The sequence below is a fragment of the Urocitellus parryii genome, chromosome 1, assembly GCF_045843805.1.
Source record: "Urocitellus parryii isolate mUroPar1 chromosome 1, mUroPar1.hap1, whole genome shotgun sequence".
Taxonomy (NCBI): Eukaryota; Metazoa; Chordata; class Mammalia; order Rodentia; family Sciuridae; genus Urocitellus; species Urocitellus parryii.
Window position 1 is genome coordinate 281,136,844 of NC_135531.1, and position 27,819 is coordinate 281,164,662.

The window sequence follows — 27,819 nt, forward strand, 5'->3', positions numbered from 1 at the left end:
CTCAAGCTTGAGCTGTGTGCTCCTGAAGGCAAGCCTGGGTCACGCACAGGGTTGTGCCAGTGTGGTGGCTGCAGTCGGGCAGAGTCCCCGTTCCTGTGCTTCCAGTGCCTCGTCTCCACCGGCGTCGTGGGGTGGGGAGAGATCTCACGGTGGGGTCTGCAGCGACCTGAAGTCGTATTGAGTTACAAATCGATCGTCTTCCTAAATTGTGAAGTCAGGGGACAGTCTGCGTGATTGACCTGCTGTGGAGCTTGGCTGGCTCGTGTCATCGCGGGAGTTTGTTCATCTCATCGACACCAGGTCATGTTCCTTAAAGCACAGGGGCTGGGCTTTAGCCTCTCAGTGCCATTATCCTCAAGGACAGGGCAGACATTGGCCAAAGGCGTCCCGAGGAGGCCCCTCCGTGGGCGGGTATCATGTGCTGAGGTGGTGAGCCCACAAAGGTCTAGGCCAGTCCCAAGCAAGCTCCCCTGTAGGGGCTCGGGCAGGCAGGCAGGCAGGCAGGCTGGTGTGGGGTGCAGGTGCCCCAACTCCCCTGCTCACCACAGGTCCACGCTGAGAGCAGCCATGGTCACCGACCCCACCCCTCTTGGTCACCTGCTGGTGTCAAACAGATACTCACAGCACCCACACACCCTCTCACAGGCTGTGGGCAGGGGCGCAGCCTCAGAGCATTCTCTGCTGGGGATCTCATGGGCTGTAGTCATGTCGGCCCAGCTGGGTCTTTCTGGAGCTTGGGATCCTCTTCCAAGCTCCCCTGGTGTTTGGCAGAACTCAGTTCCTTGTGGTTATAGGACTGAGGTCCCCTGTTCTTGCTGGCTGTCACCTGGGGGCTGCTCAACTCTTGGAAGCTGCCATCCCTCACTGTCCCCCCCCCCCCAGGCAGCTTGCTTTCTCCAGGCCAGTGGGAGGCTCTATGACCTCTAGATCTCTTTTAGAGGGCTCACCTGATTAGGGCAAGCCCACCAAACAGCCTCCCAGTTGCTCAGCTTAGAGTCCACTGGTGAGGAGCCTGATCACTGTGTGACTCCGTTTGCCACATAATATAGCTTCAACATAGCACCAGCCACGAGGCATGTACACGGGGAGCAGGCATCTTGGAGACCCCCCACAATCCTGGTGCCTGCACCTCTCATTCCTTCTGCCCGCCTGGTGGCCCAGTCCTTCCAGCCCTCTCTTCTTTCTTAGAGACTCACTCCGCTGCTCCCCTTCTTCCCACGACCCCTTTCCTCTCCATAGACCCCCTCCCTGTTCCCCCCCTCCCCCCCGCCAGCCAGGGTCCAAGGCTGCTGCCAATACTCTTGCCTAGAGCTGGGGGTGCAGCTCAGTGGTGGCGCTCCCACGCGGCATGCAGGGCCCCCGGTCCATCCCCAGTGCACGAAATGAATTCGTTAATTTTTAAAAGTCTTGCTAGGTCTCTGCCAGCTTAGGGATGGCCAGCAGGCGCTGCCTCCCCTAGGGAGGTGGCCACACTGGGTGTGAACTCTGACACTTTGCTGTGGGTGTGGATGGTTATCTGCCTAATGAGCCTGCTGCTGCCACCACTGCTGCCGCCTCGCCGCCGCCTCCTCCTCCTCCTCCTCCTCCTCCTCCTCCTCCTCTTCTGTAGCCTCTTTTTATAGACCCCAGAGGTCATTTACAAACTGTAACATGACCTAGAACGTTGAAAGTGGTGACAAAGAGTCAGATTCCAATGCAGTTGTGGTTTGGGGCACCCCTTGATTAGAAAGGCTTGGGCTTGGACTGACCAAGGAACCACCTGAAAGGAGCCCGTATAGAGTCAGTTCCTCGGGAGGACCCAAGCCAGCTGACTCCGCAGAGGCTCAATGTGCTCATTCAGAGAGGATGAGTGTGTGATACGAATCAAGTGTGGTGGGGCGGTGGCGCTGGGGAACTGGGAGCCAAGCACTGGCTCCTGTGCTGCTGGTGGCCCTGGGGCCACACTGCTGGGCTTCTAGCTATCTCTGAAGGCCATTTAGGATTATCTAGGGAACAGTTTTAGAGTCATTAGGGAATGATTTTTAGGATTGTCTAGGAACAGTCGGGATTGTCTAGAGACAGGGTTATCTAGGGAACAGGGGGACAATTGAACACTTCCATAGAATGTGGGTGGAAGAATTACAGGTGCGTAACAAAAGAAAGAGGACAAGAGGAAGGAAGGTGGGTTTGTTTGAGCCCAGAAGCTCTGTCCTTCCCTCCCTGGTGGCTCTGTTGCAGGAAGTAGGCATAAGCAGGAGATTTGTGAAACAGGAGGCCACGGTCATGGCCACTCCCACAGCTGACTGGTCAGGCACGTTTTATGCTCTCAGGTGGAACATGGCAGAACCACCACAGCTTGAAAGGTTGAGACACAGGGTGGATTTGTTTAGGGGGAAGGGCTGACTAACAGCTGGAGTCCTTCCACCCTGCTCCGTGGCCGCTGTCAGGGAAGATGAGCCATCACACTACCTAGGCGGGTGACGAGTGGGGTCACCTCTCAGCACTGGAGATGGGGGACCCTAGCTGGGGTCTGGCAGCCTCTCCAGATCCCATTCCTGCTCTGTAAAGGGGGAGGTGCCAGGGGACCTGCAGGAGCTCCGAGTGGTGCCTGCTGGCTCTCAGTCAGGGTCAGTGGAGGGAGGCTGTGGTCATCATAGTCACCCCTACTGACCTGGGGAAATATGTGCCAAGCCCCCTGTGGATGCCTGGAACTACAGGTGGTGCCAACTCCTATGGATGGTTTTTTCCTCTGTATCTATGATAAAACTTAATTTCTAAATTATAAGACTGTAAAAACAGAAACTCACTATAGATATCAGCAACCTCAGCCTATGATTCGTTTTCTTTTTTAAGTCGGGAATTTTTACCTTTTTGTATAGTGAGCACTTTACAGCTTCTCTTTGACATGTTTAAATTGCCAGCATCACTACTCTGGTGACTTGGGGCTCTTACTAAGTAAAATAAGGGTTCCTTGAACACAGTCATTGTGATATTACCCAACCTGATGGCTACCAAGTGACTAACTGGCAGGTAGTGTATAAAGTGTGGATACTCTGGGCAAAGGGATGACTCACATACTGAGAAGATGAAACAGGACAGTGTGAGGTTTCATCACACACTGCTCAGAATGGTGCTCAATTTAAAACTTATAAACTATTTATTTCTGGAATTTTTGAACTTCACTGAACCGCAGGAAACTAAAAACACAGAATATGAATCTGTGGGAAAGGGGTGCACTGTACTGTAACTACCGTTGTTACCACTCTCAATGACTCTTTACCTCCTGTAAGTTGGTGGTTCATTGCTGTATGCACAAGACTCATTGTTAACCAGGTATTTGGAAGGTGCAACTGATTTATTCTCTAATAAGGTTTCTGGGTTTCTTTCAGGCGGAGGCCAGGCTTGCAGCAAAGCGTGCGGCCCGTGCTGAGGCTCGAGAGATCCGGATGAAGGAGCTGGAGCGGCAGCAGAAGGAGGTGAAGTGGGGGTTCTTGGTTGACTCCTTCATGGTAGTTTTAATGTAGGCACAGTGTGTAAATGCAGGGCACCTGTCGCTGCTGACCACCTGTCCCTTCCCATGGCTCTTGGTTGGAAGGCAGTTATGCAAGTCCAGGAAGGAGTGTGCAGAGCGCGGATGCCTGGCATGCCTGCTGCCAGCACAGGGCCTGGTGCATCCTGAGACCAGCTGACCAGTCACTTGCCTGCAGAGTCTTCCCAGCCCTGATTTCTGGCTGAGAGGAGCCAAAAGGAGATGGCTCTGAACTTTCAGGCCTAACTATTGAACTAGGCTCTAGATCCTCTGACAGGTCAGTTTTGCTTAACTGGGCAGCTTGGTTCCCATGCAGCCCTTTCCCCTGGGTCTCTCAGTGTTACCTAGTGGTCCAGAGCACAGAGTGAACATCGTGGTCAAAGTGGCCATGCCAGAACTGCCCTCTGGGAACAGGGACGGTGGTGTGTTTACACACCAGGTCTTGCCGCCTGCTGCTGGTTTGCACTCTGCCCAGCCAGGGCCAGAAGTCATTCCTGACCTATGTGGGGTCATCACTCACGCTAAGGGATGAGGCACTCTGGCCCCACCCCAAAGGGCTATTCCTGTTGAGATCCAAATGTGTGGTGCTGGACACAGGTGACCATCGCCTGCCTGGGCTGGTTTCCGTGCCCAGGTTCTGGTTTGGCTCACGGGGCCGGTGTTCAAGGCCTCTGAGATTTCCAGTGGAAGCCGGGATTTCTGGTTCTCCTTGGACTGTTGCAGATTTGGCCACCTCCCAACAGGGACCAAGCTGGTCACATGGCTCTTGGCCTGGCCTCCAGCCTGAGGAGGGCTGCCCACCGCCCCCCGCACCACCCGCGGAGTTTGTCGCTCCCCGTGGACATGTGTGAGCAGAGGCGGGATGTGGCCAGATGCACATTTGGGGAAGAAAATCCTTCCAGGAAGTGTGAGAACGGTTGCAGAGTACTGGAAGCCCAAGCCCAAGGGGTTTCTTCCCCAGACGGGAAGGGAGGGCAGGCCCCAGGGGAGCCCGGCTCGGCAGGGACGCTGAGAATGGGCTCCTCAGAGATAGGCCAGGAGTCCTGTGCAGGGACAGGGAGCAGTAGCCACGCCTCACCCACATTCCAAGGGGTGCTGGCCCTATGCTGACATGGGCCTGAGTGACCAGTGGCCAAGGGTGGCCCGAGTCTTCCTGCGTGGGCGTGAGAACTGTGGTCCTGAGCTGGGGTCAGAGTTCAGCACTCAGCTCCTCGGGCTCTTGCCCTGGTTCACTCCCAGCAGCACAGGGCAGAGTACTGGCAGCATCTCTCTCCCCTCAGATCATTCATCACTCTACAACCAAAAACAGGTACTCCTGAACGTTCAATTATTTGAACTTTACAGTTGAACCACGACCTTACAGACAGCCCCGCCAGGCTCAGGTCCACGCACTCCTGGGTGGGGCCTGACCAGGAGGGATTCCCCAAGGGCCCTCCAGAAACTGTAGAGAAGAAGCATTCAGCGTGGGAAGGGGAGAGAGGAAGAGGCCGTGCTGCTCTGTGAGCCACTGTCACAACTTCTGAGACGGGATCCCCAGGCCCTGGGCCCATTCCAAACTAGTTCTCTTGTTCTGAACTGGTTTTTAAAAATGTGTTTTTTAAACTGCCTCATGTTGATGTCTCTACAGAACATTTTTGCTTGCTCAGTAGATGGTCGCAAGCCCACCGTGCAGGGGGACACTGCTAGTCCCTCCCGTGGTGTTGGGAGGCTCATGGCAGCTGGCTGTAGGCAGGTGTCTCAGTGGGCTACAGGTTCCCTTGCTCTTCTTTTCTGTGTGGGGGGTGGGTGCTGGGAATTGGACCAGGGTGCTCCACCAGGGAGCTGGATCCCCAGGCCTCTTTATTTTTCTTTTGAGATGGGGTCTTGCTAAGGCTGGCCTGGATCTCACGGTGCTCCTCCTCAGCCTCCCCAGTTCCTGGGATCACAGGTGCCAGGGCCACCGTACCCAGCGGGGCCTCCCTTTCTTGGGCCGAGTCAGTTTTCAGCTTCCTTCTCCAGGAGCCCTGTGGAAGCCAGCCCCTGTCACTGTGGCCAGGACCCCGCTCCAAGGCTCATCCAGTTTTAGACCGCTTCCCCTGGTCTCCCACAGTCCCCTGGTCTATTTTTTATTAAGGTCATCTAAAAGCTATAAGAAGAATTTCCAAAAATGTTCTGTTGCTCTGACAGTTGACCATACTTGTCCCCTACCTGTCACTGCTTGTAGCCTGTGGCCGTCATCTGAGCTGCATTGTTAGAGCCAAACCAAGGATTCTGCACAAGTAGAGGCCAGTGCTGCAGGTGGGACCCCGTGCGCTCACCACAGTGTTTGTGACCATGTCCTCATGAGTGACTCCCACCAAGAGTGTAAATATGCAATTCTACAAAGCCAATGTTTTTTATTTTTTTGCTGCTATGACCAAAAGACCTGACAAGAACAGTTTTAGAGGAGGAAAAGTTTATTTGGGGAGTATGGGTTCAAAAGTCTTAGTTCATAGATGGCCAACTCCATCAGGACAGAAGATTGAAGTGGAAGGAGGAGGCTCCGGACATGATAATCAAGAAGCAGACCCCGCTGGTCAGATACAAAATATAAACCCCAAAGGCATGCCCCCAGAAACCCTCCTGCAGCCACACCCCACCTGCCTGCACTTATCACTCAGGTAGACCCACTCTGGATTATTCACTGAGTGGGTTAAGGCTCTCATAACCCGGCCATTCCACCTGTAAGCCCTCTTGCCCTGTCTCACACAGGAGCTTTTGGGGGACAGCTCATATGCAAACTATCAGAGTCAAGGTGAAAGTGAACTACAGAGTGGTGTATACATGTCTATCTTCCAAATTAAGCACACATCTAGATAGGATATATTCTGTCTTTAATGCTGGACAGAATGCATGATGACGTTACAAAGTTCTTGGTACAGTTGCCTGTCAGCACGCCCGTGTCCGCTGCAAAGCAGGGCAGAGCGAGCCACATCCTCCTCTTGTGCTCTGAGTGAAAGGTGTCTCCTTGGTGCCAGGTTCAAGGCACAGTCCAACAATGTGGTGGACACCTGTGGCAGCTAGAGTGGCCCAGAGAGAGAAGCGGCACTGTCCATGCACCTGCTTCTCATTGACCCCCCTCTGGGGTGCACATGTCTTTATGTGCACAGCTGTGTACACATCTGGAGGGACAACGGGAGCAGCTAACAGGCCTGAACATGTGGCCTGGACACTGAAGACACCTCCGCAGACTGCTGTGCCTGGCCTGTCCAGGGGCCTGGCTATTATTAGAACTAGCACACAATTTGAGCTTATACCACCTGATAGCCTGGGGCACTGGCATTTTAAGTTGTTGATTAAGGGGAAATGAATATGCTTTGGAAGACCAGTGTTTAACCAGGAGGGTTGATATTTGGTGTAAAATTTGAGAAACATGATCCTTGTCTGCTTGTGCCCCCTGCCGCTGCTGAGCTGTTAGCTCTCTCTGAGAAGGGGGCTGGACACAGGAGGCCCAGAGGAGGAGCAGGAAGACCTAGGAGGGCGGGGCCCTTGCCCTGACCCAGGAGGACTTGCAGAGTGTGCAGCAAGGAGCAAAGCGCAGGGTGGCATGCGCCCTCCTCTGGATGCCCGCCGGCTCTTCTCACAGTGCCACTTTCCTGAGCTGGGCTTTGGGGCTGTTTACAGAGGTAGGAACTCCTTTTTTAATGGGCATGTAAGAGGAGAATAGCAGGAAGACATCGTCTTGGAGATGGCAGTGAACCTTGAACCTCACGGGAGAGCCTGCACTGGTGGAAGGGTGGCCCAGGGCGTGTCCTTCGAGGTCCTGCCTTCACACCTGGTCGGAGGACTGTTTCGGGGCAGCATTGGTGTGCTCGCCTGTGCTCTCCTGTATGCCCTCAGAATTTGGACCATGCCTGGAACCATGGCAGATGCCAGGTGCCTTGTGGAGTGAGTGCGGAGGACACTGCACTGGTGTCACTGAAGATCAGGAGGAGCCCCGGAGCAAACCGACAGCCCAGAGGGCGATCACAACCTCTCTTTAAATATTCTAATTCCATTCTAACGGTCACTGTGTTTTGCTGGAATTTTTCTGGTGTTCTCTGTGTGTTAGCATGAATCATTGAAGCCTCTTTCTTCATTATTTGTGAATTTTCCCAGTTGATTTTATTATTAAGTGTTTACAATTTCTGGCTAAACTTTCATGACTACAAAAGAGAATTTAATTTCGATACAGGTGAAAAAGTACTTTTCCCATTAATGGTAACAGGTTGCACACACTTCCGTGTAAGAACAACCGTGGGAGTCTAGTAGACTGGCGTGGGTAAGCCTGGGTTTCGCCAGTGTGTCTAAAACAATGTAGAATGAGTGCTAAAGTGACCAGTTCTTTCAATGAGATTTCAACCTTTTTTGATTCGTATTTTACCAGCCTTGGTTCTTCCCAGGATGGCTTTTATTCACATTTCTGGTTCCTTACAGCCTTTCTGACGTTCCTGCTGCTTTAATGGGACTTACGCTCTTTCCCTCTCTTTTGTCCCTCTCTGTAGATCTATCAGGTTCAAAAGGTAGGCCGTCCCCTGGCTGATGGCATGCGCTGTGTCCCGCCCGCCTGCTCCCCTGCCAGCGGTCACGCTTGGCCCTGAAGCTCCTGTGGCTCTCGCTGTGTGTTGGCGTTGGAGTGAGAGTGCTTTGGGTCCCCGTCCACCGTGGACAGCTGTGCTTGCACTTTTCTGGGTACTGAGCCCTTCTCTCTTCTCCATTTTTCCTCAAGAAATTAGAAAACTGTATCTTAGAGAAAAACATGAATCCTAACTCAAAATCACATTTTAAAATCTGAGGGAACCTCTGAAATCACCTGGATTATCTTTCCAGACAACTTTATTAGAAAACCTTTAAACATCCCTGCAAGTTACCACGCGTGGAGGGATCACTAGATCCTGACTTTAAAATCTGAGTGAAAAAGAAAGTGAAGAGGGCGCCACCTAAAGCCCAGCTAACAGAGACCTGTCCCCACGTCCCGGGTCAGGGTCCCAGGGACTCGCCTCCCTGTCCCTGGTGTTGTGTGGAAGCAACTGGGTCTTCAAGTAGGTACCAGAGAGAAAATAAAGGCAGGACACCCTGTCCGCGATTTAGGGTTCAGAAGTAGCGGAATGAGGAGCGACCTGCTCAGGGAATCCGCGGACGGCAAGTCCTTCCCATGAAAGAGGGGAGTCTGTTACTTAGAACCTCATCTACAATAGTTTCTGACTCTAGTTAAAGAAGAATAACTGTATCTTTCTCTTAGAGCAGATAAGAAAATCACAATAAAGGGCTGGGGTTGTGGCTCAGTGGTAGAGCACTCGCTGGCCCATGTGAGGCCCTGGGTTCCATCCTCAGCACCACATAAAGATAAATAAATAAAGGTGTTGTGTCCATCTACAACTACAAATAAATAAGATAAAGCCATTGTGTTCATCTACAACTAAAACATTTTTTAAAAAATCAGAATAAGGTCGCTGAGTTTCAGAGGTGAGTGCATGAGGCCTGATAAAGGCACTGCCGTGGTATCCGGGCCTGCCGTGCAGGATTCCTCTGCTCGCCCAGGTTCTGGGTGCCTTCCGGGCCCTCGCTCTGCCTGTCTGCTGCCCTGCAGAGGACAGAGAAACCCGCTTTGTAGACACCAGAATCTGCTTGCACTGTTAGGTTCTCCAGTGTCCAAGTATTGAAGTGGACATTGAAGCCCGGGTTCCAAGTCAGCATTAGAATCAGAATTCCCTGGTTCGAGGGAAGCTGGGAGCCCTCACTGTCACTGTAGGAGCAGGACATTGCTGCCCCAAACCCAGCCAGAGGCTTGGCTGGTCGCTCCACTGAGGTCTGTTCCTTCCCTGCTCTGCACACTGGGGTACCAGGACTGCTGGTGAGGACGCTGTCAGAGGTGACACTGTGTGCGGCAGGAGCTAAGACCCCGCAGGCCCCGGAAGGAGCACGCATAGTTCTGTAGTGAGTGTGTCCCCAGGAAGGGAAGGCGTTCCTTGTCACTCAGAGTGATGAAGAGGAAAGGGAGACGGTCACCAGTCTCTCCTGGCCCAGGGGCTGATGGGCATGATGGCTCCCTGGCCCGGAGCCCTTTCTGAAGGTCTCTCGCCTCCCTCTGCATGGCTCACTGCTGGTGGTGAGGCTTGCATTCGAAGTACTCTGCACTCCCTGGGGTGTGCTGTGAGCCACTTGCTGCCCTCACCAGGGCTACCGTCCAGTGGCACTGGGTGCTCTGGGGTGTCTAGGCTGACCTGCAGTGAGGCAGCTGTCAATAAGGCCACCTGGGAGCTAGGGGAAAGACTTTGAATGCTGGTTCTCACTCTTATCATTAAAAAGGAATTAGGTGTAGTGTAATGTTTGATGTAAGTATAGAGTGGGACAAAAGAAAAATAAGGAAATAGAAAAATTGGCAGTATAGACTTCCTGTGAAGTTTAATGTGAACTTCTCTCTGTTTTAAAAACATGCATTTTCCTGCCGACTTCACAATTGGAAGGGGAGATTAAGGTACAAGAGGTGTGGAGGCACCTGTTCATCCTGCAGGTCCACAGCAAGGGCAGAGTGAACTGGCTGCAAGGCAGCTTTAAGATGGTGCCTTCACTGAAATTGAAGTTGAAACCTGACTTTGGAAAGTGTTCGCTTTTTTCCTTTTCTGAATTTATGCCTAAGGAGAGAGCTTACGGAGAGAGGCAGCCGTGTGGCTGATGGCATAGAGCTTGGTCTGGTGGCTTTTTAAAGGCATGGTTCAGTGCCCGCTCCTAGTTCCTTGTCTTCCAGTTTTCTCCATGGTGCCTCCTCTGAGAAAGGAGCAAGACCGTCGGAGAGCCACAGGTCACCTGGCCACCCTTCAAGATGCACCTGCGCCAGACCCGGCAGCAGTGTGTTGGGCAATTGGAAAACCATGACCAGTTACCTTGTACCTCTACATCCAATTCTTTTTTTCAGATTATAAGATTTTAATAATGTAAAAAGAAAAATCACTTCTGTTATATGTCTTAGAGGGTCGGTAGACTATTCCTTGATTTCCTTACTGAAAATTGAGGGGAAAGTATAGAAAAAAGCAAAACCCCATAATCTGAGGTGGAAATTTGAACACCTGAGTTCCCACCTGACTCTGGGGTCACTGTATTTAGTGACAGTGACACCCCTTCTGGACCTTCTCTTCTAAGGTAGAGACATGCGCCCTCAGCTCCAGCAAGCCCCAGACACAGTGGCAGGTCTGAGTGTTTCTCTTCCTGCACCAGGACTTCCTCTGAGGCACTGGGCGCCTTCCCGTGAGCAGGCTATAAAGTGTGTGACCCTCTGGGCCTGCGTCAGCACAGATGTCAGCTGGCACACAGGGGCTAGGACCCGGGGCCAGCACAGGGCCTCCCCTTTCCTCTGGGACCGCCTTCCTCCTGCACAACACGGAATGGCTCTCAGCGGTGCTTCTCCTCCACGGTGTCCCTTCCTCCTGCGTGTTGGCTCTGAAGGCATGCACAGCTTTCCAGGGGGGCTTGCAGTGCTTCCTGGTCTCAAGGCCGCCCCTCGGCCAGCAGTGCTTTGTCCTTGCTCCCTGGCCTGAGGGACGGAGTGGGCGGGGTCTCTTCACGCTCCACCTGCACCAGGTGGCCACGGCTTCCTCTCTGACCTCCTCACCTTGGCATGCTCCCTCCACCCTGCATGTCTGTTCGGTCTCCTGGGCCGTTTGTTTCACTTCTGGCCTAATTTTCCTTCTCTTCTGTCTGTAGAAATATTATGGACTGGACACAAAATGGGGCGACATCGAGCGGTGGATGGTAGGCCTCAAATACAATTTCAAGACTTAAATGGTTTATAATTTAATCCTCATGCAGTTAGGTTATGCAGATAGATTCCTGCTGCACCATAATCTGATACTGAGAGATTTCCCTTCAGGCGTTTCTGCATCTGGTCTAGGATTGTTTACCTCCATGTACATCCTGCCCAGGCACCACCCTGGCCACCCAGCCAGGCCCATCCGTCTGTACAGCTGACTGCTGCCGACTTCAGGCTACCCATGGGCAGGGTCCTTCACCACAGTCCCCACACGTCCTAGGGCCAGAGACTCAGGATGGGCACCTGTCCTTGACACGAGAACTTCCTGTTATCGTCAAGTTTTGCCATGATCCTGTTGGAACCAGAAGAGGCTTAAGACTTTTTGACTGTGGCCAGCTGCTGCCCTTCAGGGTCAGGTGGCCACACCCCACTCACATTGGTGAGAGAGGTCCTTTACCTTTTCTGTCTATTTCCTAGGACAGCCCCTCTGCCTTCCTGGGTCAGTTGAAAGTGAGCTCTGTCCTCTGGCCCTCTCTGCAGGAAGGGGACGCACCCCAGTGCTTTCAGTTGTCCCCAGAGCCAGGCTCTGCCCCTGTCATTAGCTCCTGTCCTGCCTGCGGGGCTGGCGGCCTCATGCTCCACCTGCTCCAGAGTTTGAGAACCTGGCCAGGGTGGACATGTCCTCTTCTGTCTTCCTCATGGATGAAGACAGTCAAGGGAAGCACAACATCCTCCCTTAGTCACCTGCATATGGCAGGAAAGAGAACTGAGCAAAGAGCACACCTTCCTGTTTCTAAAAAGTGGCTGACTTCCGCCTGGGTCACCCATCACGCTATCTAACTTCACACAGGTAGATGTGTTTTCATCACACCTTAAGACAGCTGAAAGACGTGTTAGTGTTTTGAATACCACTGAGAGAGAAAAGGTGCTCATGGTAACTGTGAGCAGCTTTGATGATTAGACACACCCCAGCTTCAGAGATGTCCAAGATGGAAACTGGTGTCTGAGATTCCACAGAGTAGAAGAGACAGGTGACGTCCTCCTTGGGGTTTGGGGTTGACGGGTTGGTTTCTTGAGGAAATGATTCCTGCAGAAGAGTGAGGTTCTGAAGTGAGGGAAAGCCTAGGACCCGAGCATCGAGGTTAGAGAAACTCAGCCTTGACCTCTGCCCCGTGCTCACTGCCTTTGAAGCCAGAGTGAAGAGTGCCCTTGGTGGCTTGAGAGCCCGGCTCCTAGGAGGACGCCTTCCCAGGGCGTAGCTGAAGCCCTTCAGTGAACGCAAACAAAGTGTTATTTGCCAGTTAGATCAGAAAGTCTGTACCGTGCTGCTTCCCGGGCCTGTCTCTAACCTTTCCCTGCTGTCCCCGTTGCTGCGGTAGGAGGACAGTGAGCGCCAGTCTCGCAGATCCCGGAGGAGCACGTCGGTTAGTACCAGTTTGTTCGTTACCTGTGCTTTGCTCTTTTAGTGACTGAAGTACCCACGCTGCTTAGGAAAAGACTTTCCTAGTCCTGATATAATGCTGGAAGGGTTCCCGAGCAGACTGGGAACTCTGCCTGCAGCATTTTGACGTACCGCAGTGAGGAGGAGAGCTCTGAAGTTCGTGTGCACGGTATCCATGAATGATTTTCCTAGTAATGATACCCTGAGGTGTATTTATGACTTACCTGTGAGTGACCTGTGGTGTAAATAGCACCACATTAATGGAATTTACTTAAATTCATATTATCCATGACAATCCTGGGCAAGCAGAGGTGCACACAGCCCCTGTCACCAAAGCCCTGACTCAAGCCCCCGGCCCCTTCGGAGGCGGCCAGCCCACCCCACCGCTGTGGCCTCGGCTCAGCCTTGTCCCTCGGAGCCTGGGGCATCTGTCTTTGGGAGTTGTCTTATCACTTCACGGTGGTTTTCCATCCTTTCTTCCAACAGGCTTCTGATGAAGATGAGCGCATGTCCGTGGGTAGCCGCGGCAGCCTGAGGGTCAGTAACCGGAGCAATGGGGTCCGCATGCAGTGTGTGTGGCTGAATCCTGGGCTTGACATCCTGCCCTCGCCTCCTGCTCCTGCACGATGGCCCGCCAGTCGGTGTCTGACGGGGGGATGCTGGCTCAAGTCTGGTGGCTGCGGGGGTGTCTCCGCTGGGTGTCTGGCGCTTGTCCTGGGGGAGTGCTGGTGTGGTGGCTCCTGGGCCGGCTGCTCCCGGAGTGCAGCTGCCAGGTTTCAGTTGTTTCCCTTGCTCAGCGTTGTCTGGGCACTGCCAGGGTGACCAGCAGGAGTGTGAAGGCACCTGCAGTCCTTGGGCAGGTCTGTGAGTCCACTCACACACCCCTGGAAGTGGCCGCCTTGGTCACAGTGGTGTGAGTTCGTCTGATTCCGTGCTGGTCCCGTGGCAGCAGGGGGTGCCTGGAGGAAGGGCTAGACCCAGGTTTGCCCTCGGGACCCCTCCTCTCATCAGCTAGGATGCTGAAAACAGTGGTTTCTCCTTGACTTTCCAAAGGCCTCATGGGTGCACCTGACGCGGGGTGCACTCTGGGACACAGGCAGGGGCACGGTCCTGCTTAGTACATCAGCCTGAGCATCTTGCTCCCATTCACGTGGGTTGAAGGCGTGTCTCCCACTAGCAAGGAGGACTGCAGGGTTGAAGGCGCGTCTCCTGCTAGTGAGGAGGGCTGGTCCCAGGACAGCAGGTCCGTTTTGCCAATGAGCTGCCTGAGTGGGAACCTTGCTTTTCAAAGCTGTGACAGTGATGTCACCAAGCCACCCCTGGGCCAGGCATTGTGCTGTTGAACCACCATTGCTGTCACTGTCTCTTCAGTGGCAAACGCGGGTCCCCTATGATCTTGCCCTGAAGCAACTGAAGTGCCCCTTTGCTATTTGGAACTAGCTAACAGTTGTAAGTCCCTCATGGTGCCTCTGACACAGTCCACTGTAGACAAGGAAGATCTGTGTGACCAAAATGCCGTAGATGCAAAGTTTGTGAGCCGAGCCTGTGGCCAGGACACAGACGTGGCAGCTGCGGAGCAGACCCAGCAGGCCAGGGCCGGACACCAGGTGGGGAGGCACAGCTGCAGGGCCAGGGGAGCGGCTTGCTGAGGGCGGAGCAGAGACATTGGGTGTAGCATCCTGATTCTGCCAAGAGAACCGTTGAGAAAGGAGTGGTGAGAGCAAAGCTGAACTGTCAGGGATAAGAGAGATTGGGGGCGGGTAGCGGATCCAAACTTCTGTTGGAGTGCAGTGTCTTCAGATCTGTGATCCTGAGAGAGTGCGTGAGACACTGTGCACACTTAGTTTTTCTGGGAAAAGAATTTCCACTTTTCTGAGACTCTCAGAGGGTTCTCTGACCCCAGAGGGTGTGACCGATGGCAGTGCTGGTGAGCATTGCGGTGTCACGCGGCCTTCATTTTGCTTCCAGCCACCTTTGCCAGGAATGAACTAAGTCTCTCTGCGGACGCTGTTCCTGGCCAAGGTATGGGGTGTATTTGTCTCCGGGTAGGAAGCCTCATGAGGAGTCCACAGTTAGAGTGCTGTCTGGGGGAGAGGGGAGTGGGGGGTTGTCACCCAGCCAGGTGGCGGCCCTCTTCCCCTCAGAACTTCAGTCCCGCAGCACCTGAGGCTGTGGACCTGGAGATGAGAGCCCGTCCCCCTGATGTTCACAGTAAGAGGCCTGCTCAGGGTCTCAGCCCTCAGTGATAGCCCCAGCTCCCCTCCCCTGGGGCCTGGTGGGAGGTGCAGGCCATGTGCCAAGAGCCCCTGAACTCTGACCTCTGCATGAGACCTACTTAGGCTGGCTTCATGCATGTTAATATTCTGAAATCTTTTCTTGCATTTTAATATTCTGAAAAATTTTCTGTGTAAGATTATATCTTTTATTTCTCAACCCCCCCAAACACAGGCTTTCCACATTCAGCCAATAGTGCTGTTGACCCTGAGAGGGCCCGGGGGCCTTGCTGTCCTGGGTCTGTGTGGATGGCCTCACGGAACAGCGAGACTTTGGATATCATGAGCTTTGCATCCCTCCGCCCCTTCACCTGGAGTGTGCGGTGCCGAGGGGAAAGGGCTGCTCAGGCTGTCTGTGAATCGTGGTGGCTGCCTTCATTCAGCCCCCTCCAGGGCTTTGGGTCCTGGGGGAATGGGGTTCTGTGTGGCCCTATTCCTCACAGAACTCTTTCAGAGGTGTATGGTCCTAGAGGTCGTGAGCCAACCTAGTCTGAGGTCTCAGCGATGTATTTTTTATGTTTCTCTCCTCTTTTGACTCACCTCCCCCCTCCTTGCCGTTGTTTTTCTTCCTTCCTTGTTTGGACAGTCGCAGCCTGACGTGGAGTACGGGGGTCCCTACGCCTGGGTAAGACACTTGTGTGGACTTTGCCGTGTGATCCTAACCGTGTGCTGTGACAGACAATAACCCGCCATGTTCCTGGAATCTCATGGGGTGACTTGGTGAAACACTGTGTGTGTCTTGTGCACCTACAATTCAGAGGATGAGGTTAGGAAGGTGGGTCCCCCTCCAGGGTCTGTGGTCCATCTCCTGGGGCCTCCTGATCCTTGCACGTGGCCCTGGAACCTGGATGTCTGTGCGCAGACACTCACCAGGTGTCTTCGAGGGCCACTGTCTGGCGCAGGCCCTGTGAGCAGCTCTGTGCATGCCAGACAGGCGGTCAGTGGGCGCCTTCAGGAAACTCACATCAGATCAGAGATTCCCCAGGCCTCAAATTTCCTTTAAAAGATTGCACGTAACATCATTTTGCCTGATTTTTAAAAAGCATTTGTTTCTGATCTACAGCCATCAAATCAAATGGACCATTTGGCTCTTCTGCAAAAAAATACTCCTTGAGAAAGACCCCAGTTCCAGTCACAAAAACAGAGGCTTTTGATTTAAACTTGGAATTGCTATTTTTACAAATCCGAGAGTTTCTGTGCCTTATGCTTTCTGAAAACCTGTAAACTTTATTCTTAGAAGAAGAAAAATTCAGTCTGACTAGAAAGCACAGCTCAGCCAAAAGTGATTTGGTACTGAAGTTAGCATATTAGACAGGAAATCACATTAAAGACATCATCTCAAAGCCTTTTGTGCTTATCTATCACTACTTCATTTAAAAATTACTTGACACATTCCTGTTTTAGAACGTATTTTTGTATTTAAGGTAATGGTTAGGAACAAGAGCTGTGCCCTGCCCTGCGTGTTTGGTCCTCCCAGGGTCCCCAGTTCTGGGTGGAAGGGATGGCTGAGGAGGGCCATCTCCTGTGGCCACTGCAGCCATCCTGGCCTGGTGAGGTTGAGGCCAACTGGCTCCTTCAGGAAGCATCCCTCACAGAGCATCTGTCACTTACCTACAGAGCCCTTCCGTAGTGCCCCTGTGTGGCAGTCCTTCTGTTCTCTAAGGAATTGAAAATATTGGCGACCTGTTTCTTTTATTTTTTTTAATATTTTATTTTTTAGTTGTAGTTGGACACAATACCTTTATTTATTTATTTTTATGTGGTGCTAAGGATCCAACCCAGGGCCTCGCACATGCTAGGCGAGCGCTCTATCATTGAGCCACATCCCCAGCCCCTTGGCAACCTGGTTTTAGGTGGCTCCTGGCCACCCTTTGTGTGCATTTTGCTTCCAGCCAGTCCTTGATGGGCGGGTGTGTAGGTGAGCTGGGTCAGGAGCGTGCTTTGGCTTTCACTTCCTAGTGCATCTCTTTTTAACATTAAAGCAGAGGCATCAAGCCTGCACTCGGAGTCTGGTTTTGCTTCCCTTCTCTGATGCCCTTCCAGAGTGCCTGTGGTATGCCTCATGTGGAAAGGGAGACACGGAGCATTGCTGCCACATGGAGCCCCCCAAGGCTTTGAGGATGGTGGTGGCTAGTGCTGCCTCATCACAGGTGACCGTTTGCAGGACAGTGACCCGTTCCTTGTCATCCTCTGCTGGACAGTGCTGGTCTGTGAGTGTCCTCTCCGGATTCCCTCCAGCAGTGTTCCTCTGTGTTGCTGCACCTGGAAGCTCCTTATAAAACCTGTGCTCCCGGGTCCTTGCAGCACTCCAGTTTCCTAGGTCAGGGCCTGTGTCCCTGAGAATTATGCCAGTGGCCGTGACACAGGTCGCCTTCAGACTGCCCTCTCGTAGCCTTGACCAGTGAATAGCATGCAGAAGTGGACACCACCCAGGAAGGAGAGAGAGACTTTGTCGAGCAGAACTAGAGACCTGATGTCAGGTGGCATTGATATGCTGCCTGTGGGCTCTTTATTGTCTTCTGGTCGACCTTTCTTACCATCATGCCCCATAAAGTAGCCCCACCACCCAAATGCACCATTCAAGAGGAGAGGGTGGTGGCGATCTGAAAGAAGGTCAGACTGCTTCTCACTACAGGGTCAGCGAGTCCCTGTAGATTTGGGGATGTGGAGGTACAGCGGATTAAGTCATTTGCTTAAGGGCTTCCGTTTCCAGTGACACCTCCTTCATCTTCATCAGGTGTGTGGATGGCTCCTCCTCTTTCTCCCTTTGGAGCTGGTTATGTCTCTGACGCTTGAGCTCTTACCTTGAATCAGCAGAAGTTTCCTTCTAGACTGATAGAGCCCTTCCTTATAGCCCTGCTTTTGCTCCAGACTTGGACAGGGAGACAAGGAGGAGGGGGAGAAGGCAGGCGCTTAACATGCTCGTCCTCTTTTACTCCTGGAGCACGGATTATGAGATCATTAGGGATGTGCTCAAGTCTCAAGATGAGACATGAAGTGGGAGGACTGGGAATGGGGAAGGAGTAGAGAAGATGTCGTCCACCAGCAACAGTTTTTCTTTGGTGAACTTTTGCATTTAATTGCAGATTGATTAGAAACAATTTCTGGATCTCATGAAGGTATTTCATACTAAGCTGTAATTTTCCAGAACTTACCCTGAACCAAGACCTGAAATCTCTGAGTCTGTGCCCCCCCACCCCTGCTTGGCAGCCAGCCCTCTCAATAGCTAGGATTTGCACAGCTCCCGCATAGAACTGGACCCCAGCATGTGTGCTTCCCTCCACTGTACACTGTAGGACCCAGAGTGACATGTGACACGAAGCCCATGACTTGATCAGCTCAGAGCTCTGTTTCCTCTGGGTTGCAAGGAGGCCATTTGGGGGCCACCAGGATTTGTGCTGCCCCAAGCTTGCCAACCATCCCCTGCACTAAGGAAACTCCGTCTAAACCTGGCTGATTTTCCCTGCTGTCAGTAGCCACATCCTCATTTATATACTGATGTTAATTTTTCTCTTTTCTTCATTGACACAGACCAATGGTTATGATGGAGAATTATATGGATCGCAGTCCCTGAGTAGAAGATCTGGCAGGGTCAGTACAGTCAACTTGCATGGCATGAAATTCAAGCAGGCTGCTTCAAAGCTTCTAAGACTTATTGCTAAATTCAGCTTTTTTCCTCTTTTTATATTATAGCAGGACTCTTCTTTTTCTAACACATGATAGAATGAAAGATAATGTTTTTCAACTGGTAAACATTCCCTTAATGTTATTATTCAACATTCTCAGGATGACTGATGTGGTAGGAGGTAGGTAAGAAGCTGATATTGATAGGACTCTCTTAAGTTTAACAATACCTAGAATTAAAGTCTCCCTCTTTCATTATCTTGAGGCCCTCGGTCCGTGTGTATAGTGTGTGTGGTGGTGTATTTGGCCTTCACCAACACTTAAGTCCAACATCTTCCCAGTTCGCATTTCTTGTTTGTAGTTTTAATGTTTTTCTTTCACAAGAGCCTGTGTTTCCCTGGAAAGGAAAAGGAAGAGAACTAAATTGCAGTGTTTGGCTGCTCAGGGGTGAGGGTGGGAGGCAGAAGCAGAGGGCTGCTGAGGGGAGAGAAGTACAGGCTGCCGCAGGGGCGTGGGGGACATTTAGTCCCTGGGGATTTCGGAAGGTAAGCTGGGTACAGCTAATGAAGCCTCGTGAGCTGCCACAGGTCTCTTTTGTGTTAAGTGATCTAAAATGTTCTGTTCTTATTGTCAATTTTTAAAATTATGTTGAGATATTACAAACAAATTATATTTCTAGACTTCAAGTGGGTAACACAGAGCACCCCCACCCCCACCCCGCCCTACTAAACCAACACAGTCTCAGCTCTCCAAAACTGGCTGAACAGGTTGCTTTAGCCTTCTCCTGCCTGCTTAGGATTACAAGTGTCTTTATTGTATTTCCTCTAAGCTCTGCTCCTTGCAGACTTTGCATCCCTCTTGTGGCCCTTGCCTTGCGCTTCTCTAAAGGAGTGCAGAGCCCGGGACAGGAGCTGCCTGCTCTGCACAGCGGCCATGTTGACACCTTGCTGACTGGCTTCAGTGTCGCAGTCTTGCAGACTGTACTTCCTGGTGGCCACCAGACCACTACTCGGTGGAGTTTTATAGACTAGTTTGTAGCTTTCCCTCCTGATACGTTGTTTTACCATAAGTGGTCACCGAGAAGCGCAGTGTGGGCTTAGAAGTTACTTCAGAAGTTCTTTAGTGTAGCTTTTCCCAATGTTAGGTGGACCTGTGGGTCATCCCTAATGTAGCCAGCATGCCCATGACCATACAGGGTGACATCAAGCTCCACATTATGCAGATAATGACTTAGTTTAACCTTTGAGAAAGTAAAAATATGCATCATGATTAAGATTTAGATAAAGCCTGTAGAAATCAAATACAAAAGGATCTGTTTACAAAACTGCTCACAGAACGAAATTGGATGTAAAAACTGATTTTAAAAATAATCTGAAAGTAGAATGTTCGAAGAACAAAATAACCTCCCTGAGCCACTCTTTAGGAAGCTCCCAGAGCAGAGCTGCTGGAGCCGCGGAAGCATGAGCTTGGAGAAGAGTGAATGCGACGTCCACCCCGCCTGCAGGAGGGAATGATACCCGCTTCCTCCTGCAGGGGACCGCAGTCTCCCTAGCAGAACTGCTTGACCTTGACTCCTTCCTAGCCACATTCAGAACTGCACACGTCACCTCCCTCTCTGCATTCTGGAGGGATCTGATATTTTTAAAATGTGCTCAAGGGCTGGAGTGCGACTCGGTGGTAGAACACTTGCCTAGCATGTGTGAGGCCCTGAGTTCCCTCCCAGCACTGCAAAAATTAATAATAATTAAATGTACACTCAAGACATCATAAGGGCAGTTTCCTTCTATGGACAGAGGTCTCAGCTGGAGGGGGACGAGCCACCCCCTGAAGTTCCACCTGTCCTCAGGTGTGCTGGGCTGAAGAAAGTAAAAATCTTACAATAAGCAGGATTCCAGCTACCTTAGAAGATGTGATGAGGAAAGTTCAGACTGGGGGGTTGTAGGCAGTCTGGCATGAGATTTCGCAGGTGACGACATAGTAATAGGTCAGCTACCGGGCTCCGCGGAGAGGTTCCTGAAACATGAACTCTCCCGCTGCTGCACCAGCCATGCCAGCCTTCCTGGGCTGCTGGGGCCAGCTCTGTTTTATCTCTGCCTTGCGGAGGGGCCAGGCTGTGCTTCGGGACTTGAAGCAGGTACTCATCACTTAAAAATGTCTCCTTCTTTGGTGCTCAGAATTCCAGCTCTGGCGGTGACGGCAGATTCTCCACTTTGTCATCATGCAGGGAGGAGAAGTTGGTTGGTTTCCATTCAAATCTCTCACACCCTTTCTTCAGAGACTGCAGGTTTCATAGCATGCGCTGTGTGTGTGTGTGTGCACTCGGCTCTCCTTCTCTCTAACATGCCATGGATTCTCATTTGGATTGATGTTTTGTTAAACTTTTGCGGAGGGATTATCCTGAGATACTTCATTCAGACCACCTCAACTGTCTTGCCTTGGAGTGTGAATTGTGGTTCTCCATGGACTACCATGAAAGAACTTGCATTTTTTTTTGTAGACTTTTTAATTAGAACTCCTTGAGAGGAATATCTTGGCCTTCTTTCCTTGACAGTTCCTGAGCAATGTTATTTTATAGGGTCCTACACACTCCGTGGCAGTTTCTCAGCGCTGGACTAGACTCGGAATGAAAATCCGGTCCAATCCAGGCATTGTCACAAAGTTCCTGCTGCACACCGAGAGCTCAAGTTGACCCTGATCCTGGCAGACACAGCTCCTGGTTGCTGATCAGCCTATGAGCTGAGCTGCTGAGCCTCCTTTGATTTTTTTTTTTACTGAATAGTAGATGAAATGTAAACACCGAAGTAGTATTACATTCATTCAGAAAACTTTATTTCCTTCTTCTTTTTGATGAGCTGGGGTACTTGTTCTAAAATAGAAGATGATCATGTATAACTAGGAAGAACCAATTATTAAAATTTTTTTCCAACTAAAAGCAAAAATAAAATAAAATGGAAGATAGTACTCGTCAGTTAACAGTTAGATGTGAAATTACCCACCCAAGTCCAGCCTGTGTCCAACTCACATTCATTTAACACAAGCAATCCAAGTCCAGAAGGTTAATGGTCAAAGTGAGAGCTGACCCATTCAGATGCAGAGTGCATCAGGACTTTCCGGAGGCCATGTGTCCCCATCCTGATGCACCTGGCTTTTACCCTCCCACCATCTGCCTGGTAGCTATTCTGTTCTGATGCAAGCCTCTATTCCTGCCCAACACATCAGCTTGGTTAATTTTACTTAAACGGACATGTCTCAACTATGGATAGGTCTCAACATGGGACAAAGGATTTACAACTCCTGGACTAACTTTTTAAGTCCCCCCCTCCCCGACCCTTTGATTTGGGTGAATCATTTTTGGGGGGAGTCGGTTAGTTTATGCAGTAGCATCCCCCTGTCCTGTAGTCTCTGAATTGTGCCACTTGGTTTATCACATCTTCTGTGAGTCCTGAGTGCATGCCATCATGTAAGTGCCAACCAAAGGAGTCAGCTGGGAGACCAGCCTTGCAGATTCCTGGCTTGGAATTCTTCCTACCAAACTCTAAAAATTAGAAGTCAAGTTACAAAGACTAAATCCTCTTGGGTCTTGTTAGCAATTAAAATCACATCTTTTTTTCCTCCTGTGTGTAGACTCCAAGGTTGGTCTCCATAGCGGCCGGCTCCTTTCACCGGCCCAGCCGCCCACTTCCTCCTGACCGTCTTCCTGCTCTGCCTCATTGGCACCTGCCCTGCACGGGTTGGCTGTGGGGGTGATTTTGTCTGAGTCGCTGACACCGAAGCACCTTTGAGATGCAGTGCAGGTGCAGGCTGTCCCCCTGTACCCACCACTTTCTCTGATTACAGGGACTCTCCTGTTCGGAACTTGGGCTTCCTGTTGGTGGCCTTGCTCACAAGCCCCTGTCTGCCCAGAATGGAAACCGGGTCTGTTCTCCTCTCCCATCACTTTCTCCCTCCTCTCCTCTGTGTGGCACTTAAGTTGCTGAAGTGTTGTTTCAGTGGATACTTCAACCTCTGATAGACGAAATCTGTGGAGCAGATCTCAGTGGGTGTTTTGATTGGCTCCAATATTTTGCTAAGACTTTTCTCAATCTTAAAAAAAAAAAAAAAGCATCTGAAATAATTTAGGACCTAATACGGAAAAGTGGACTTCAGGAAAAGCAGAGTTCTATGAAATGTATATTTTTAAAAACTCAAGTCCAGAAAGTTAGTCTCTCGGGTCCCTCCATTTCCAGCAATTGTTCCCCCATTTGGAGTTTCAATTTGTTTTTTAAAAAATATTTTTCTTTTGTAAATGTGTCCAGGAAGCAATTTGGAAGATGTCTGTGCACCATTTGGCTCCGTGTTGGAGAGGTGGGCAGAGCAGAGTCATTTGTTTGGCTTTCTCTCCCTGTTTCCTGTTTTCACAAGGCCATGGGCAGGGCCAGCGGAGGGCCCTGGCCTTCCTGGCTGTAGGTTTACAAGTCCTGTTCCAAAGCAGAGGTCAGTGTCGGAAGTCCAAGTGCGCATCGTGTCTCAGAGGTTGAATTGTCCTCAGGTCTGCAGACATGAGCTGCTCAGTGGCCTGTGGCCGGTCACGACGGCTTTCCCCTGCTGGTCCAGCATGCCCACTGCTGTGAGCCTCTGAATGAGTCCCGACTCCCTGAAGCTAAATCTGTGTGCCCTGGTGAGCTGCTTTGTGCTCCAGAGTGTCCCCTCATGTGTGTTCCAGGTGTGGAGTCCCCTTTGTGCTCCAGAGTGTCCCCTCATGTGTGTTCCAGGTCTGGAGTCCCCTTTGTGCTCCAGAGTGTCCCCTCATGTCTGTTCCAGGTGTGGAGTCCCCTTTGACAGGACCTGTCAGCCCTGACCAGGGAAGCTGGCCTAGAGCTCCCTTTAGCGTGCCGAGGACTGTCACTGCTGTCCTCTGATAGAAGCCCCACGCTGTTCTGCTGCTCCCCTCACTGCAGTCACTTAGAGGCACCCCTCAGGACCTGGGGGGTTCCAGAACCCCCAATAGCAACCCCCACAGATGCTCAGGCCCTGGTATAAACTGCCGTGTGACTTGCATAGGACCTGTGCACAGTACCTGTGGTTCCTTATGGTGCCCAATACAGTGTGAATGTTGTCACACTGTGCTGTTTAGGGAACAGGGACAGGAAACTCTCTGTACGTGTGCAAGACAGGTACAGTTGTTTTTCCAGGTGTTTTCAATCCTCGGCAGGTTGAACTGTGGCAGGTGTGACCCTCAGTGCCAGGGCCAACCGCAGCAGGACCCCAGGGTGGTGTGGCACCCTGGTGGGGCTGTCGCCCTGCCGCAGTTCCTTCTCATTGCCGTCCTTTTTTCCAGAACTGCCTGAAGAAAAGTGAGTAGGAAATGCCTGCTGCAGACTCCGGGGGCCAAGGCCGAGAGGCCTCCCGGGTTTCCCCTCCCTGTGAATCCTAGATCTGCGCTCTGACCTGCCGAGACCCATGCCGGCCTGGCCTTCTTCCCTCTGACCATTGCTTTCTGTCACCATAACTGAGCCCTTAGGTGGCCTTGTCACTCCTCTCTTGCCGTCTTTTTCAAGGCTTTAAACACCTGCCATTTGCTTTCGTCCTCCAGCCCTGCTATCTGTCCAGCGCTGCCCGGCCTGCGGGGAGGTATCCGGTGCGTGTGCTCCCTGGGCGGCACCTCCTCGCCCCACCTGCTCGCCCCCCAATGCGTGTGCCCCTCCACCCACACACGTGCATGGGGTGGGGTGTTTTCCGCCCCACGGGGGATTGTGCCTTTACAGGAGCTTACGTGTGCCGTGGTGTCCGTCAGTCCCCCATGGTGTCCGTCAGTGCTCCGTGGCCAGATCAGAGTTTTCTCTCCCCGACTGCTGACAGTGGCCGTCAGACTGGTGTTGGGTAGGATCGTTGGTCAGGAATAGAGCAACGGCAGCATGTAGGTTTCCTGCTGGCAGAGAGGAAAATGGGTCTTTAGTGCCTTGGCAACCTTAACTGATGCTGATCCTTGTTACTCTCTTACTGTGAAATTTTCCAGTTTTAAATACAGGTACTTATGCTATGCAGGAAAACAGTATTCAAAGTAACTATGTCAGTAACTTCCTGAATTAATTCCCATCAGATTGCACACTTATCAGTTACAGATAGAACACCAAGCCAGTGTGTTCTAAGGGAGGAGGGAGGGCCAGCGCTCCTTTACACTGGGCCGCTCTGACGTCGCCACTTGTGGTATCGTAAGCTCCTGTTTCTGTGACTAATACGTAGGATTTTCAAGGTGATCGAATACTCTGCTTTCTACTTAGCAACATTTAAAGAGTTATGAACTCTTCAACATTAAACCTATCATTAACATAATTTAATCTTTTATTCCAAAGTCACCTCACATAGAGTACTTTTTTTAATAAAAAAAAATTGACAATCCAGGATGCTTGACCAAATTCCTGATGTCCGAATTATCTGATGTTTTAACTCTGAAGTCACGTGTTTCTCCTCAGCATGGAATGCTCTCCAGCTGGCCGATCTCAGTGACCTGTGGCCTTCAGCTGCATGCTCACTGACGGCAGCAGAACTGTCCCTCCTGGTTGCTGCATGTTCTTCACCCTGCTCCCTGGCCCTGGGCTGGCGAGGTGGCGTCGAGCCTGCCCTGCACAGGGTTTCCCAGGAGAGCCCTGGCACGTGTCACTCCTCCTTGGCTCACGTTTTCCGTGTTTTCTGGGTCCCTGGGGACCGGAAGGCGCCCTGGTGACAGTCTGTTCTGCTTGCAGGTGTCTCTGTTGGATGAGAGCAGCCTCAGTGGGGCTCGGCGGGGCGGTGCCTGCGGTTCCCGGGCTGTAAGGCGCTGTCTGTTTGCCACCTGTCCTGCCTGCTGCATGTCCCTGGGAGCGCTTGCCGGGAGCCGTTCCAGTCGTGGGAGGCACAGACCGTCACGGGGAGGAAGCGCTGTCTCCTCTCATTTTCCCACTGTCATGAGGGTCAGGGGTAATTGAACTGTGGACTCTCTGGCTGTTGGCCCAGTGTCCCCAGTAGGTCCACACTGAGGTCACAGGGAGACCAGCCTGAGCTGAGTTTCATCCGCTCTGTTCCCTTGCTGACCCTGACAAGAAGCAAAGTGACCTCACAGACGCAGGAGAAGGCCAGGGCGTTGGAGAATCGCAGACTATTTCCCCCTCAGTGGCCGAGGAGGTCGAGCGAGTCTGAGGACTCCAACAGGCATGAGTGTCCCCTCCTTTCTCCACCCATGGTCCTTCTGCCTTCTCTTCAAGGGATCTGAAATGACAATTGCCGTCACAGTAAGGGGGTAGTAGCTGTATAGTCAATATTTGCTGGTGAACGAGTGGAAATAGTGACAAAACGGGAATGAGCAGGAGCTGTGGAAGCGGGTGACCCAACTGGCAGGGCTGCCCCCCCCCCCCCCCCCGCTGGGGCCACACACTCGGTTCTGACCTGTGCTGCCCTCGAGGACGCACTACACCGGCCACTCCTCAGACCCTCCGTGGAGGGAATGGCCTGCTGAGAAATACCTGAACCACCTTTATAATTTTGCTTTTGAAAGTAATCAGCTACTTAATTGGCTAAATCCAGTTTTATGATTAATCGAGCTGTTTCTCCAACCATCGTGGATGCTCGTCAATTCCTTTGAAGCAAGTCAGTGTGACCTACAGTTTTCCTTATAGTTTTTTTATGACTATCAAGTTCAATTGTTAGTTGGCACAGCACCAGTCCTGGGTGACATGTAAACAGGGATGGAGTTCTGTGTGGCATAAATCATTTAATGTAACTCCCTACACATTAAATGTTTTTTCTAGTTCTTAAACCCTTTGGCAGGCCACTAGAGAGCCGACAGGCCATGCTTAAGGCAGGAGAGCCCTGTCCTGTCCTGTGAGGATGAAGAGCTGCTAAGTGCTTGTCTTGATCTGAAAAGAGGGCATGGACTGATTCTCAGGAGGACAAGCCTTTCCAAGCCCTGGCTGTCTTCTGGCGGCCATGGCAGAGCTGGTGAAGCCCACAGCTGGAGGCCCACAGAGGCTCATTAAGCAGCGCCTTGGGGACACTGCGGGGTAGCGACCCATGGAGCATGGCCCCAGAGTGCTTTTTCATGGCAGGGATTTCAACCTCCTGTGCAGGTTGCGTGGCAGTGAGGTGGAGGAGCCTGAGTTAAAAGTCCATCTTACAGTGGTGCCCGGGACCCTGGGGCCAGCCAGGTGCTGCACTCACACCGAGGGAGCTCAGCTCTCGTTGTTAACCAGGTTCCACAGGCTGGGCCTGGGGAAGGGACTCTTGACAGAGATCTCTGGCCCCTGGCTGCAGATGAGCCTTGGGAGTGTGGTACTCGGGCTTCTAGTCTTTCAGCCAAGGAGAGTCCAGCAAGGACCCAGCCGAGTGGCTATGACTTCAGGGATCCTAGGCCTGCCCAGGGCAGTCCTGGGCCCACCTTGGAGGACTTGCCACCGCCCCGGATAGCTCAGGAATTGCCCCTCGCAGCCCCTGAGCTGGGCTGAGGGCTCTGTGTGGAGGGGTTCCCTCAGGCATTTTGAGCCCTGGGACGTCACCATCAGTGGCCTTGTCTGATCCTGGAGCTGGGAAGCCTGCAGAGACAAGCTCAAGCTCAGACACAACCTCTTTTTCATCCTTGGCCCTCTGTCTGGTCCTGTCACAGATGAGAGCCACATGGGCAACAAGAGGCAGAGGCATGATCCACACTCGGCCACCCCCAGTCACACGACTCACACATGAGGGGGCACAGGTCCTGGAGACAGGCTGGCAGCTTGCTCAGGTGGGGCCATCCGCCCCAGGAACCCTTCTGCCTGGGGAACTGGGCCTGCAGTCAGCCCTGGAGCAGTCGCCTGACCTGTGGCGCCATAAGCCAGGTGCAGAGAGCACGGAACGTAGTAGGGTCTGTCTGTGTCTGTAAACTGGGAGGCAAAATAATTCTGCCTTAACGGGCTGACTTAGGGTTTTCCGTGATGTTGAGCTCTCAGCCGGCCGTGCCAGTGAGCCTCCTGTCCTGTGCCAGCTGGGCAGGGTGTGTCCCACCCGGTGCCCACACAGCGGTGTTGCCCAGTGTTGCTCGTTTTTCCCTAAAGAAGTCAGCATGGGTAAACGGGTCTGGGGAACCTGGCCCTGCTGGCCCCAGCCCTGCGAGAGATTTAATTCTTCCAATTAATGTTTGGTGGTCAACAGTTGGAATCATTCATTCACCAAGTACTGATGGTGACAGTCCTCACCTGCTCCCTGGAGGTTCATTTGTGAACAGACTGGACACGGACTCTGC

The 27,819-nt window shown here is 52.1% G+C and overlaps 1 protein-coding gene across 28 annotated transcripts in view; it reads left to right on the forward strand.

Annotated features, from left to right (window-relative positions):
- Lrrfip1 (LRR binding FLII interacting protein 1) overlaps nt 1-27,819 on the forward strand; it is a 125,114-nt gene that overhangs the window by 65,270 nt on the left and 32,025 nt on the right. For 9 of the 28 annotated variants that reach the window (XM_026396002.1, XM_026395998.1, XM_026396003.1 and 6 more), the window contains exon 2: nt 3,369-3,455. In XM_026396002.1, the coding sequence (XP_026251787.1) occupies nt 3,369-3,455 (87 nt within the window). Of the gene's footprint in view, nt 1-3,368; nt 3,456-8,010; nt 8,029-11,206; nt 11,255-12,631; nt 12,677-13,179; nt 13,231-15,552; nt 15,592-18,497; nt 18,558-20,764; nt 20,875-22,427; nt 22,506-24,162; nt 24,208-25,312; nt 25,379-27,819 lie in introns of those variants that run through there. The other 19 variants (XM_026395993.1, XM_026395975.2, XM_077791212.1 and 16 more) reach the window with 10 other exon arrangements.